Genomic DNA, 13,538 nt, shown 5'->3' with positions numbered 1-13,538 from the left:
GTCTTAAATGACTTTTCACAATAAGTGAAAGCAATTTTTTTTTCCATTTCTGTACTGGCATGAAGCAAGGGCTCAGAGTACTTAAAGGGCCACCATCATCCCCTAGAAAGGGCAAGATACAATCAAACCTCAAATTTATTTAATCAATTTACACAAATACACAGCAAGTAAGACACAAAATAGCACTATATACATAATATTACTTACAGTACATTACAGAGTTGATTGGTGTAGAGTGTGAGCTCTGACATAATCCCTGTTACAGTAAAATCCTTACACAGCTGTACCACAATACAGGAATGTAATGCAACTACATAATGKCTTTGTGTTTTTCCTTAATTTTCATGATTACTTGCTCTTATTTGTGCAGAAGTTTGAAGTGCTGTCAGGCAAGGTGGTACAGTCTCGGTATAATCTTCCCGTTTTCTTTCCTGGAACAGTTTTAATTCTGTAGTTTTATAACTGAAGTTARTGGAAGTGTAGATAGTGGATGGCCTGTTGTTCTTACTAAAAGTCTCACTGATCTTTGGTTATAACCAATCTCATACGGCTGAAGGAAGTCACACATTTAGCACCAAAACTTGTCAAAGAGCCTTAGTCAGCTACACTGAAGTGCAGCAGTTAAGAACTGTGGACATGGAACAGGTGAAGGAGGTTGTGTAGCACAAGCTCCCTCCAGACGCCCTTTTCGGGAAGGGCAGTCCTTGGATGACAGCAGCACATACTTCAGAAAGGTAAGACCAAATTCTGTGTTTAAAAAAATAAATGCAGAATTTTGTGGAAATTTCTTACATATAATGCAAGAAAAGCAAGTTATAGGACTGAGCTAGTAATTTCAACTGACTTTTAAAGAAAAAAAATAAATACAGTTCACACCAATATTCTGTCCTGGCTTTTTCCAGGAAATACTCATTTAAGTAGAAAATAAACAGTATTAACTGATGCAAGATAAATGTCTTTTTAATATACCACTCCGATAGTGAAGATATTCACTATATAATTCCCTGTAGTTATTGTAAATATAAGCATTTTTTTTTCTTTTTAAGGCTAAGGTATTCAGTAAAGTTGGGTCAACTATTTAAGCAGCTCTTGACTACCAGTTAACATGTGCAGAGACTTACAGCGTACTATGTCTTCGACAGTGATCACATGTGGAGGACAACTGTACAGTAAGACCTTCCTTGACCCGCTGAAACTCAAAAGAGGTTAATACTTAAGGGCAGTAAAAGGATGTAAATCCAGTTTTAGCTGAGGCCAATACCCCTGGGAAGCAGTGCCCAGGGATTAGGATTAAAAGATGAGTCCACACTTAAGTCTGGAGGAGAGGGAGGTTTCCCCCTTGCCTCAGGCCCCAGCACATTCGGTCCTATCTCTAGTGCCACCATCATTCTCACATATAATGCAGTTGAAAGATGCAAGCCCAACACCAGTTCTAGCTCAAAAAAAGCAGTACTGGCTGTATAAGATAACTTCAGTTGCTGCAGTTTCTCAGGTGTAATTCTACAGCTTGCTTTGATGAACTGATCATACATGGGACACAAACTGCAGCAGTTACCACTAGTATGAAATACAGAATTTCACAAAATGTAGTTTTGTAACTAGACTAAAACTGCTGTCAAATCTATCCCAAGCAGCTACCTCAAGAAGCGCTCAAGTGAGAAATAAATAACAAAGCATTTCAGATACTGACRAGTAAGCTAGAAACTAACCATCTTTGTGCTAGTGTAGAATTTAAAATAAATTCCATTTTTAAAATTATCTTCTGAAAGTCCAGGATGGGGAGGGTTGTTCTTTTGGTTGTTCTACAAAGTTTTCTTCTATAAAGTCTGGCCTTATCATGTCAAGTCAAGCAGAACACCACGGTGTGGCAGACTGGCGTGGTCACGATGAGATTGCTTCCACAGCCTCTATCAGGTTCAAGGCAAGGCTGTACTGCCCGTGGTTCTCTGGTAAGTGCTCTATTACTTTGTTAACCAGTTTAGCTGTTGTTGCAATTGGCACGTCTGGATTTTGAAGGTCCTGGGGATCCTATAAAAGAAGAAACAGAGCACTGGAGTCACAAATGATGTCCTGCAGGTCATTCCTGCTGCACTTTCATGAGGAAAGCCCATACTTGAGCATTAAACTGATGCTTTGACTCAGAAGCAGAATCATACTGCTGATGTTTCTGCCACTTCTCACGCTACTAAATCAACTTGCAGAATATTAAGTGAAACATCACACCTTTAATTTGGATAAGCACAAAGCACTGATTTCTGAGTACTGCCACAAGAACAGACTGTCAATAGTCTGTTCAAAGCAAGAACAAATCTACCCTGACATCAGAAGAAAGTATTTCACAAAGACACAAGGGCACTTCTCCATCCAACACACTCAGCTCTCAATCTTCATATTACAGTATCATGCTATGGGTAAAGACAAGTTTCTCTCAAATTTACCTGAAGGCAGTAGCATTACAGTYTGAATCAGCAAAAACATACAGTGAAGCTGCACTCTCCAAAAGACTTTATTTTGAAATGTGAAAATTAATTTTTGTTTCAGCTGGTGAACAGCCTCTGTGGAAGGAAACATCTTCCTAAATCAGGCTTGACTTACCATGGCTTTAAGCCAAGTACATAGCATTGGAGGAAGCCTAGCAAGGAGCTCCATACCCTCCTTTGTCTGCATGTGAAGTAAAATAAAGGCCAGTCTCTGTCCAGTCAGTATAAGGAGCTGAGATGCAAGTACTTCCTTGTCAGTCACCTGAAGAAAGGCCTGAAAACAGGAAAATACAAGAGGTTAGATACTATTTGAGCATCACTCAAACTCACTTACYGAGAAGCATCTTTTGAGACATCCCCCCCTCCAGCCCCTTCATTCAACCTTCAGACACTAACAGGAAAACTGCTTTGGGGACTGTTTTTTGGGTTATCTGCTACTGTGATAAGACATGTTACTAAAAGCTTCACAAGAGCAGCAGAGAACACAAAGGCAGAGAGATGTATTTTGAAGTTCAACAGGGTATTCCAAGCTTCAGGATAATTTCTTAAATTGTTTGCTTTTCTCCTCAAGAAAGAAAAGGATTTTCTGCCTTAGGACTGATAAGCCTTTCTTGAAAYTGTGATCAAAAGACAGATGACAAATGGTCATGCACATTTTTAACTATGCCTAAGAAATTTAGGGAACATTTTTACAAGCAGTTTTATTTCTCACCTATGAAGTCTGTCAACATCGAACATCCCTAAAGAACAGCAMCTGCTTTCTCCTAAATATCAGTGCTCATCTCATATGAGTACATTTACTCTGTTGGTAACAGCTCACACTAGGACTATGTTGATGTTCTTATGAGCAGGTAAAAGAGTAATCTTAATATTCAGACATAATCCTGTATCAATTAAAAAATACTACAAGGTGTTATTACCTCTTCACCAAGATGATCCATTCCATAATTATACAGCTCACAGACATAAAGCCTTCGAACTGTATCCTCACAGATTTGAAGACGCTGAGCCAGATGCACAACCAAAGCTGGCCAATCCTTCTCCTTTTCAAAAGGAAACAATTCATCTTCTGAGGCTCCTTTGGCCTTCTGTGATGAACACAGGGCTTGGACCACTGCACTCACAACTTTCGCCAAGAACTTGGAAGGAAAAATTGCAAGTTACTTCAGTTCTATTAGAAGTTTTAGAAGCTCTAGAACTTCCAGGAGAAAACTTGCACCTACCTGTTGCCGTATGGATAAAACATTTGGATCCATATCCCCACTGGGTAAGAGCTGAATTGAAGTAAGGTCTTTGAAAAAGGCATTCTTGCCCTAAAATAGAGATAAGGAGAAGAGAAATAATCAACTTCCAAAATTGAAAAGCCAGAGCATCCTTCCATTTAAATTATATTGCATCTTCTATTTATTTTGGAGATGGAAATAGATACAGTGWAGTTAAAGCTAAGGAACAAAAGGAACATGTTTTTTCATACAGTCATAACATTTTAAGAACTTGCTTTGATATAAAAACCCCTGCCTACCAAATTGGGTRTTTGATATCCTACCAGCTGCTGCTTCAATTTGCATGTATTTTCYTGTCTCTAGCTTATCATGCCAGACCAAAATGCCAAATGTGGCATTTAGTTAGAAATGGATACTCCCTGGCACAAAAATAATTTTTAACTGTTATCTACTAAAATACAGTTGACTGCTCAATTTTACAGGACCCAGAACTACTCACTAATCAAATTTCAGGTAAAACCTGAATGACAGTGACCCCTTTTGCCAGCCATCAAGCCGGCTGTACTCAGAAACAGATAGTGCTGCCCTGTCTATTCATGGCACCCACAGCCCTTGTTTCAGCCCACGCAGGGCCAAGTATCCCTGGCAGCCCTGCTCTGTACTGCATCAGAAACGGGGAATATTTATTTTAGAAGACAAAAATCATCCTAATTTGGGGGTTTGCCTCCAGATTGAGAGAACAGCCAATAGAGAAATACCTAAAGGAATGGCACGCTCCTCATGGAATAATACAGAACTGTGTTACAGATACGGGGAGAGTGTGGAAATGTATAGGTCTCAAAAGCACTTTGTTTCTAAATTTTTTATTTAGTTTTTTGTTTTGTGAAGTTTTGTTTTGTCACATTTTATAGAGTGACAAGGAAAACTTCTTTATACCAGGGTCAGACACTGATGGGAAATATACTGTATTTTGGCCATCCTGAGTTCTCTTTCTTTCTTTAATAGATTGGTTTAATATATGCATTTACATGACAAGCTGTTCRTTCTCCTTGAGAGGCTCTGAATTAGCCTCAGCAGTAATGGATACAACAGCAACACCCCTAACATTTCCGTATTCAAATATTTATGTTTTCTCTGATCTGGTTCCTGTCCAAGCAACTGCAGAAACGTGGCTTCCAGAACTGCATCCTGCAGTCTCATCATGCAGTACTTTCAGGTCAGCTGGTCAGTCAGAAGCTCATTTTTATGAACCTGAGGACACTGCAATCTTTTATTCGTAAGACACAAGGACCACGGTTGGGTCTCCACCTGGTGACAACTCAGCAGCTCAACGCTGCAGCGGTCTAAGTGACTAAGAACTATGCAGGAATTGTTCTAAGGGCAGAAGCAGACATTTCATAGGCAACGGGAACGATTATTAGATGTGTGCACGTAGGTTTCAGAGGCCATACCTTACTATCAAAAAGCGAGAGGGGCTTCACGCTCTTCAGAGAAAACCTCATGACTACGTAGAGGACAGTGCATAACACGAACTGATGCTCCGCCAGCGGGTAGTGGATGCGCTTCTGCTCGAGGGCGAGTTCCACGATGGACACGGGTCCCTGGACGGAGAGCCAGGCGTCCTCGGTGGCCAGCGCGGGGGCCGCCATCTCGTCGCTGCCCACGTCGGCCTGCGCGGGCGACACAACCGCGGCCGCGCCTGAGGCGGGAGGCGCCGCACGACCCGAGCTAACAGCCAGCGAGCCCGTTAACAACCGAACCGGGGGGTTGCTGGGAGAGCTTCTCTGCATGAGGGGAACAGTGTGATGACCAATTCAACCGCAGCATTTCAAAACCGTTTTTAATTCTTAAGTTCCCTATGTTCTACTGGAAAAATATAAACTCTTACCTCTAGTAACGTCTGTAGAAGCTCCGAACAGCAGCCAAGAAAAGATGTCATCGCAGTGTCGCCCATACCTACATCCTGTAACAAAGCATGACTTGAATTTTTGTAGTTAGAATTGAAAACAGCCTTTTTTAACTCTATTTGAGAAGACAATTGTTTACATAGAATACAGTGTTAAGCTCAGCTTATTTACTATTATTTAAACCTAAACAAATGTTCAGCTAAGGACAAAGATGTAGAAAAAAACAGAAGCAAATTTATCTAGTATAAGATTTTAATTTAAAATAGCTTAGCTAAGGGCAAAGACTTGGAAATAAATAAGTCTAATATCTTATAAGATTTTAACTTAAAATAACTACCCATTTACAAGACTATTCATAAATAAGACTGAATTCCTCAAGTAATCATATCTAGTAAATTTCATTTTCTGAAYATATCAATTAAGCTTTACAAAAATGAAATAAAAAAGTCTAACTTCTATTAGGATTGCTATACCTTTGCAATTTGTTTTGTCAGATGAATATTTTCTAAAATTCATAACATTCATAACATTCGTAACATTTTTAGGGCTTCATTTTGATTTTTTTTTCTGATTTTTGTAACACATTATTACTTTCAAAAACAAACTAGTCCTGAAAATAAGTAGTTTTATTTTTCCCCATTTAGACAAAACAGTATTACTTGCCCTTCTGCATAATCTATCCTTGGGAGCTTTTCCAACCTGTTGATAGAATAATGATAATCAGCACAAYTGAATTATTTTAATCATAAAGACATACTGCACTCACTTTTTTACTTAGTATTTTCCTAAAAACAACAACAACAAAAAAAAAAAAACCCAGTTCATTACTAGTATGTAAGGGTAACCTTATCTGAAAGGTATCATTACCTTTCAGAGCCTTCCTTTGAAAACAGGATGATTTCCATACAGATCATACAACACAGAAATGAGTATCACTGCTGCCAGTACAGTGTTGTTCACCCTTCTTAATGTCTAAATGTAAAAATGATGCCCAAAAGTCCTCAAAGCCAGAAGGCAACTAAAAAACAAAACTATCAGTGATTTTTATAATATGAGACTCTATCAAGCATGAGATTAAAGGAAACATTAGTGAGCAGGAGGAAGGAAAAAAAATGAATGCTCTAGAATGATCACTAGGATAAGAAATATTACGTATTCATGCTTTCTGGTCGAATCTCTTTTTAGAGACACCTCAATCATTTCTTGGTTAGCATAAAGTTACTGAGGTGTTGCTTAGATCCAACTTCCACAAGTTAAAAAAAAATATATATATATCACGTTCCGCAAACGATGACAAAAAATCTGCATCCTGGGAAGCCACCTCTTCCACAGCAGAAGGAAATCACACCAATGTTTACAGCACCATGGCAAAGTCTAAACAGCAGCTGAGGGCAGATGCCACAGTTCTGAATCACAGGACTAGTTAAACTTGACACATYGGGTGATCCAGGAGACGGTTTCACAGTCTGCGTAGGACAACTTTCCATTGTCACTTCTGGAACTAAGTAAGGGCCAACAGACACGCTATTTGGCAACAGTATTAGAGCAGCACTGGTGAAGGATCAGTTGTGATTCTGTTACAAAACACAAGTCCTGAAGACTCTGAACCRTATCTTTCAGAAATAACACATACTGTTAACTTTTAATAGTTATTATTGTTAGGTTGAGGTGAAACACAAAATACTTTTTCTTCATTCTTTTATACTCCTTAAAATAAAAGGATTTTATTATTAAAAAGGAGATTTAGGATTAGGATTTAGGTTTTGCAAGTATTTTTCCTGTACCAATGAGTGCATTTTTGTGATCTGCACTGCTTAAGAGCCTTCATTACATCAGCCACTCKCTCCTGCCGCTTAAAGCTCCAGATGGTTAGCCATTCTAAAACCAGATATAGTATTTGAAAATTAATAAAACAGTTAATGGAAGCCTGCCTAGAAATCACTGTCATGATATGGCACTCACCTTGTCCATTAGATAAGTAGCAGAAGAAAGTCTTTTTACTATGAACGTATTCCACATCATCAGAGCAATGCCTAGAACGACCAAATACTGGTAAACTCCAAGCAAATCAGAACAAAACATCTTATGTAACAGAAGCTGGGAGCAAAATGGCTAAAATTCCTTTAGTGGCAGGGAATTAAAATTAGATGTTGAGAGAAACAAGAAGGTAATGCAAGTTATCCTTGTTGATCTGAACATCATATTTCATATTTCTCAAGAATAGATTAYGTTGGAGCCCAAACACAATCAGAAATGCAGGAAATAATTCATTAAAATTACTATACAAACCAAGTTAAACACTGTAGGGACACTGTAACTTTGATGGTAAGCACAAAGGTTTAAAACCGTTGCTTTTGCTATAGTGTGCAGTATATTTTCATATAAAAATAGCCTACAAAAAGGCCAATTCTCATCACATACTCTAACATGTAGAATATTAAGAGAAATATGATATGTAATTGTCTACAAGGACTGCCCGCCACTGCTTTGACTAATTCTTTTTCTAATCTTCAGTTCTAATCTTCTTCTGTTTTAAGCTACACRTACGTTAGCTTTAACTACCCAACTTATTTCCATAACTGTGATGGAAAACCAAGAGTTTGAACGTTAGCAGAAAGCCCTTCCACACAAGATAGTCACCACTCCCAGTGAACTGTACGCATTTAATCCTAACGACAGTGAATTGTTTTACAGTTTGAGCTCATCTTGCATGCGCGCTTCGTACTTACCATGTTGAACGTGGGCATTAACGATGCRTCTAAGGTGATCTATTGACCTAATGAGAAAACATGCTTCCTTATGTAAAACAAATAAAAAAGAGTTATTATTCAAAGCTTGTTTTAAATGTAAACTGTTGATTCTTAAAGGATACACTTTTTTTTTTAAATATAGTTATCGAACTTGTGAGAAATCTATTTTGACACTAATTTTCTCTACTATTTGTCAAAAACATACATGCACACACAACATACCTAAATTCTAAGATCACTGTAAAAATTCTGATGCATAAGAACTTAAGGTAACATTTTCTAATGCTGAGGAAAGCAGCAGAACAAACTCAACATAAGTAATTTTAAGTGACAGTTCTGGGCTTGAAAAAAAAATCTTGAGAGAAGCTGAAGAAATCTCTCCTCTGTCTTTAAATTATATGAAGGTCTCACACAACCTTAGTACTTCTCCATTTTCTCAATTATATTTGTGCTTGCCACTTACCACAGGAATACTATTATGCTTTACGGTCAGTATCTTTCTAATGGAAATTTTTATGAATTAAAATTTTAAAGTTGCTTCTAGTGAGATTTCTTAATCCTTACTCTCCTCAGGATGAAACTGGTTTACCTCTGGGTCCTTATTCCATTGCACTACGTATTCCCAACAGCAATGTGCATGGAGTACATCCAGTTCAAGACTGCAAGGAAACTGCTCATACGCCAGTTGTAGCAGCTCTAGGGGAAGAACCAAAGAGAAACAAGACCCTTTAGTTACAGCACAGATGTTTTCCCCACTATCATTTCTGGTACTTCTGAACTGTTTTATCAAAACACCTGTGAAGATATTTTGAATTAGAAAAAAAAAWYATTATTTTTTTACCTAAGATTGGTGCCAAGTCTGCAACTGCTTCTGGTTCCTCAAGCAAGATGTTACTGTGCGTGTCCACCGACTCCACAGTGTTGTCRGCATCTTCTTTGTGTTTTGCCAAATTCAGAACAACAGGGCTGAAGCCTTGCTTAAAAACCCACTTGGCTACAATGTCAGCRAAGCCCCCTAAGACATAAAAATGTATATGCAGTTTGTGTATCCCAGAAGAATTATAGTTCAGAAGCAAAAGGACAAGTGAACAGATATTCATGACTGTTAACTGATCCATTAATTATACAGCTCAGTTGATAAGAAAATTTTCTAACTGGCTTGCTAAACCTTTATAATTCTTACAGTAGGAATTTTTTATAATTAACAAGCTCAGAAAAGCTAAGAGAAGTAAAAAAGTACCTTTTCCACCTTCAAGCAATTTCTTTACAGAAAGCCTGCCCAAAGGCTCCATCTGAAGAGATGAAATTCTCTTTGTCCTCTTGCTCACTTTGCTCTGCAGCAGTGTTTGAAGTATCAGACAATCCTCTAACTGTTTCAGCAAAAGTTTCCAATATTCAGTGTCAAGAGAAAGCGCTTCCCATGAGTCCGTATCTGAACCTACAATTATTTGGGAAAACTAACAGAACATGCAAGCTGTTTTAGGTCTGGTCACCTCAAGTGGCACAGTTCTGCTTAAAAACCTTTAATATTAAAGTTGAAAGATATATCCTAAGAGCTACTGCAATTTAGAAGAGTAACTTAAGATATTAACGATTATGCAAAAGTAAGTATCATATACTGCTTGTAAGACACAGGGATTTCTCAAATGAAAGCATAAGGAAATAAAAGGACCCAACTTAGTCTCACTCCTTAATTGATATTTAGTTGAAGAATAGGCTACAATCCTTTCAAAAAAACAAAGTAATTCTTCCAATTACTCCATTAGACACACCATTTTCACTCCTTACATATAGAGTTAATCCAGTTCTATTTTAATTTCTCTATTTCAATTATTTTGATGCTTGCCATATTTGCAAGCAATGTTTCGCCAGGTTCTTGGACTACAGGAAACCCAGGAGAACTGGTCTGCTTTTGTAAGTTTTTGCACCAGGAAAACAAATTTCAGAGGTTTGACCATTAGCAGTGCAGGGTTCGGCAAASGACAGTGAAAAACAGGGTAAGAGAGATGGCTTTATGGAAAAGAAGTTGTGGCTGCCGCTTGATTGTAAGAGCAAACAGATAAGAAAATGTGACAAATGTGTATGGGTGAAGCATAGCATGGTACAMTATACCAACATGCCCATTTGAGTACCCATTAAAGATTTTAACATACAGAATTGTAATAGTTAAGATGAATACAGAAAAATACTAACACCACGTCCTCACAACCTAGTTATAATATTCACAAGCCTGTACTCTCCCTAAATTACATCTAATACCTTAAGACCAATTAACAGAAGAAAATACATGGGCCTAGTRCTATTGCAGTAAGGAATATTTTTTACTGTTTTATACCACAATGTGGCGTGCAGTTTCATAGGATTAATCCCAAATTTGCGATGAAGCATTTAATATAAAAAAAAAGGAGCCTTAAAATAAGCCGTAACAAAGTAAGGGTTAAGAGAAATCACCTGTCTATTAAGAAATAAGAAGTGCAAACGCAGTRCAAGTTTGTTATCCAAAGCTCATTGAACTTTTTAGACAAATTTGGAAGCTGCTAAGGCTTTGCTTACAGGAAAGTGATTGCTATCAAAAAAAAAGAAAACTCACCATAMAGTTCACTTCAAATACTTAAATATACCATTCTAATACATCATTCATTTACCTCTGCATGATATTTGTGAAACTCRGGGGGTGTTTATGCCTGCAGCATGGCATGACTGTGCCAGTGCCGGAGCGACAGCAAACGAGCGCTGAGGCTGTTGCCCCAGCGGGACCCCCGCAGCGCTGCCCGCGGCTACCGACCTGCCTGTCCGCGGCGCTGGCCACGATGCCCGCGGCGACGGCGTGTCCAGCGTGGGCAGCGAGCAGCGCGGCCGCGTGGCTCCCCGACTGAACGCAAGCCGCCCGCAGCTGCTGCCACCAGGGGGAAGCCGAGCGAGCGTCCCACGGCTCATCTACAGCAACTGCACGGACAGGAAAAGTGGGACACTCAGCTCACGGCGTTGGATGTTAAATAGCAAAGCAGAAAGCAACATTAATTCAGTCTACGGTAAGCAGCAACTTGTAATCACTCTACTCCAACTGTATTTTGTTTTCCTAGATGTTTACCCTACAATTTATAGATCACAATTCAAAATGGAAGAGCCGAATGTAAAGCACTTGGACTCAAAAGTTTCACTTGTACGAAGCAGGCAATATATCCGAATCACCAGGTAGTAAAACCTGCTGCACACTTGCTGCATCTAAGGAATGTCAAAGTGACACCTCACAACACRAACAACTCATCTTCTGCTATTTCCAGACACTGTATGTGCGTAAACACACGCTGCCAGAGTAGCTGTGACTCAACCGGTGTTAAACCGACCTGACGGATTTCTGATGGATTTCTCCTTTCTCTCTTCTAAGATGTATTAACGTTCAATATTTAGCGTTCTCAGATAAATTGTTAAGGAAAAAGAACTACCTCATAGTAATCAGGTAACCTAGATAGAGCTTTTTCTTAGTCAGTCTGGTCAGAGTAAATGTCTAAACGTTTAACAATTTAAACGTGACTGAATTAATGTTGCAAACGCACGTTTCACCTTTCATTTTGCTCAGAAGTGACAGCATAGTGTGAAGACAGCTGATGGACTCTGGTTTATCTAGAATATCCTTTTCCTTGGAAAGCCAAAGATTGAGGAGGAGTGACTGGAGAGAGAAAAAAAATACGTAATTAACATAATTTTTTCAAGCAAGTGTCATGGAGCTGAATTGTTTTATCCATAACATCTTGTTATAGGAGAAAGATCTAAATAGATTGAAAATGGCATAAGTCATCACTCTCAACTTCATAAAAATTGGTACTTTAATCAGTGTTTCAGCTGAAAATCTTAACACAGCCAAATAATACTGAAATAAGTGTTGCAGTCATTAGGTGGCAGAAAAGTATCAAAGGACCAAAATTAGAGGTAGATAATGGTCAAAACACTACTGGAGAGCTTCTGACAAATTTACTTCATTACTTGCTTACAATAAGGAACTGTAAAAAAAAAAATAAAAAATAAAATAATAAAAAATAAAAATAGAAGTGTCTTGGTACCAATTCCTATGCCACTAGAACTGCTCAAGTTATTGATGCAGTTTATCTGAACTTAACTTTACTATATAATTTTGTTTCCTCTGGACAAGTATTGAGGAGAGATTTACAACAGAGTGTTTGTAGTTCCAAAAGCATGCTTTAGACATTCCCATTAGCATGCCCACAGATATTTCTTACTACTATTTTCTTTTTCATATATATATATATATATATATATATTCATATATATATATGAAAAAGAAAAGAAATATATATATATATGTGGGAAATATAAATATGAGCATCCAAAAACTTGAATGTGGGATCATAAAAACATGAAAGGTAGTCTGAACACAGCATTAATCCAAAGATCAATATTCAGAAATCTTCCTATCAGGGGTTTGCCTTTAAAATACTAAGTCAGAAAGTTTAGAAGCACTTAATAAGCATCTTACCAACAAGGTTTGAGGGCTAAAACCTGCTGCCTCCAGCGTGTGACACATTTCTTCGGTGGAACTCTCTCCATGCAAACATTTCCAGAAGAAAAAGCTGCCTGGAGCAAAACACAAGTTAAAGTTATGAGCAACCTCAAAAGTCATAGCCTGTCTCCTCACTTACTTATACCGAAGTCCACCTTACTGATTTGGTCACAATGACTGTAACCCAAAAGACTGAGTTACATCTAAGATACCATGACACTTTATCCTCGCTGGGGAGGGTTCATACAGATGCAGCCTTCCACTTTCTAGCCACAAGCAAGAGGAAAACATTGTATTTTGGAAAGTAACAGCAAACAGAGCATCTCTGGTTGAAGAGATTACTGATTATACAAGTTTTGATTGCTCCCATACAATAGAATGCACATTTAATTGCTCCTATACAACAATGCTGTCCCACCAACATGCAACCCTTGCCACAATGGACACTAGTGCTCCAAATGCTATAGAAAGTAAGTGGAAAATGAACTTACAACAGAATAAAGATTATTGTATTGCTTTGATTATACATTTAGTTCAATCCTTACAATGGTTTGAAGCATCAAACAAGCTGATCCACCAAGTAATACCTAAATACATGGCAGCATGTTGCATCTTGCACTGCACACTAAGAGTTACAAAAATTTATACCTTACCAGCAC

At 38.2% G+C, this 13,538-nt stretch overlaps 1 protein-coding gene across 1 annotated transcript in view; it reads right to left on the bottom strand.

The window, feature by feature from the left end:
* Positions 1-369: 369 nt before the first annotated feature.
* Positions 370-13,538, bottom strand: part of RAB3GAP2 (RAB3 GTPase activating non-catalytic protein subunit 2) — a 38,389-nt gene continuing 25,220 nt past the window's right edge. Inside the window, exons 21-35 of the mRNA XM_026048411.1 lie at positions 12,856-12,953; positions 11,925-12,030; positions 11,146-11,306; positions 9,601-9,817; positions 9,202-9,375; positions 8,950-9,056; positions 8,340-8,406; positions 7,573-7,643; positions 6,274-6,309; positions 5,592-5,666; positions 5,155-5,373; positions 3,704-3,793; positions 3,401-3,619; positions 2,596-2,754; positions 370-2,028 (exon numbers count right to left, since the gene is read on the bottom strand). Coding sequence (XP_025904196.1) covers positions 1,882-2,028; positions 2,596-2,754; positions 3,401-3,619; positions 3,704-3,793; positions 5,155-5,373; positions 5,592-5,666; positions 6,274-6,309; positions 7,573-7,643; positions 8,340-8,406; positions 8,950-9,056; positions 9,202-9,375; positions 9,601-9,817; positions 11,146-11,306; positions 11,925-12,030; positions 12,856-12,953 — 1,946 coding nt within the window. The 3' untranslated portion in view covers positions 370-1,881. The remainder of the gene's footprint in view (positions 2,029-2,595; positions 2,755-3,400; positions 3,620-3,703; positions 3,794-5,154; positions 5,374-5,591; positions 5,667-6,273; positions 6,310-7,572; positions 7,644-8,339; positions 8,407-8,949; positions 9,057-9,201; positions 9,376-9,600; positions 9,818-11,145; positions 11,307-11,924; positions 12,031-12,855; positions 12,954-13,538) is intronic.

This window comes from Nothoprocta perdicaria, unplaced genomic scaffold (assembly GCF_003342845.1).
Source record: "Nothoprocta perdicaria isolate Ctin4 unplaced genomic scaffold, notPer1 scaffold_54, whole genome shotgun sequence".
Taxonomy (NCBI): Eukaryota; Metazoa; Chordata; class Aves; order Tinamiformes; family Tinamidae; genus Nothoprocta; species Nothoprocta perdicaria.
This window is presented reverse-complemented; position numbering and strand designations above follow the sequence as displayed.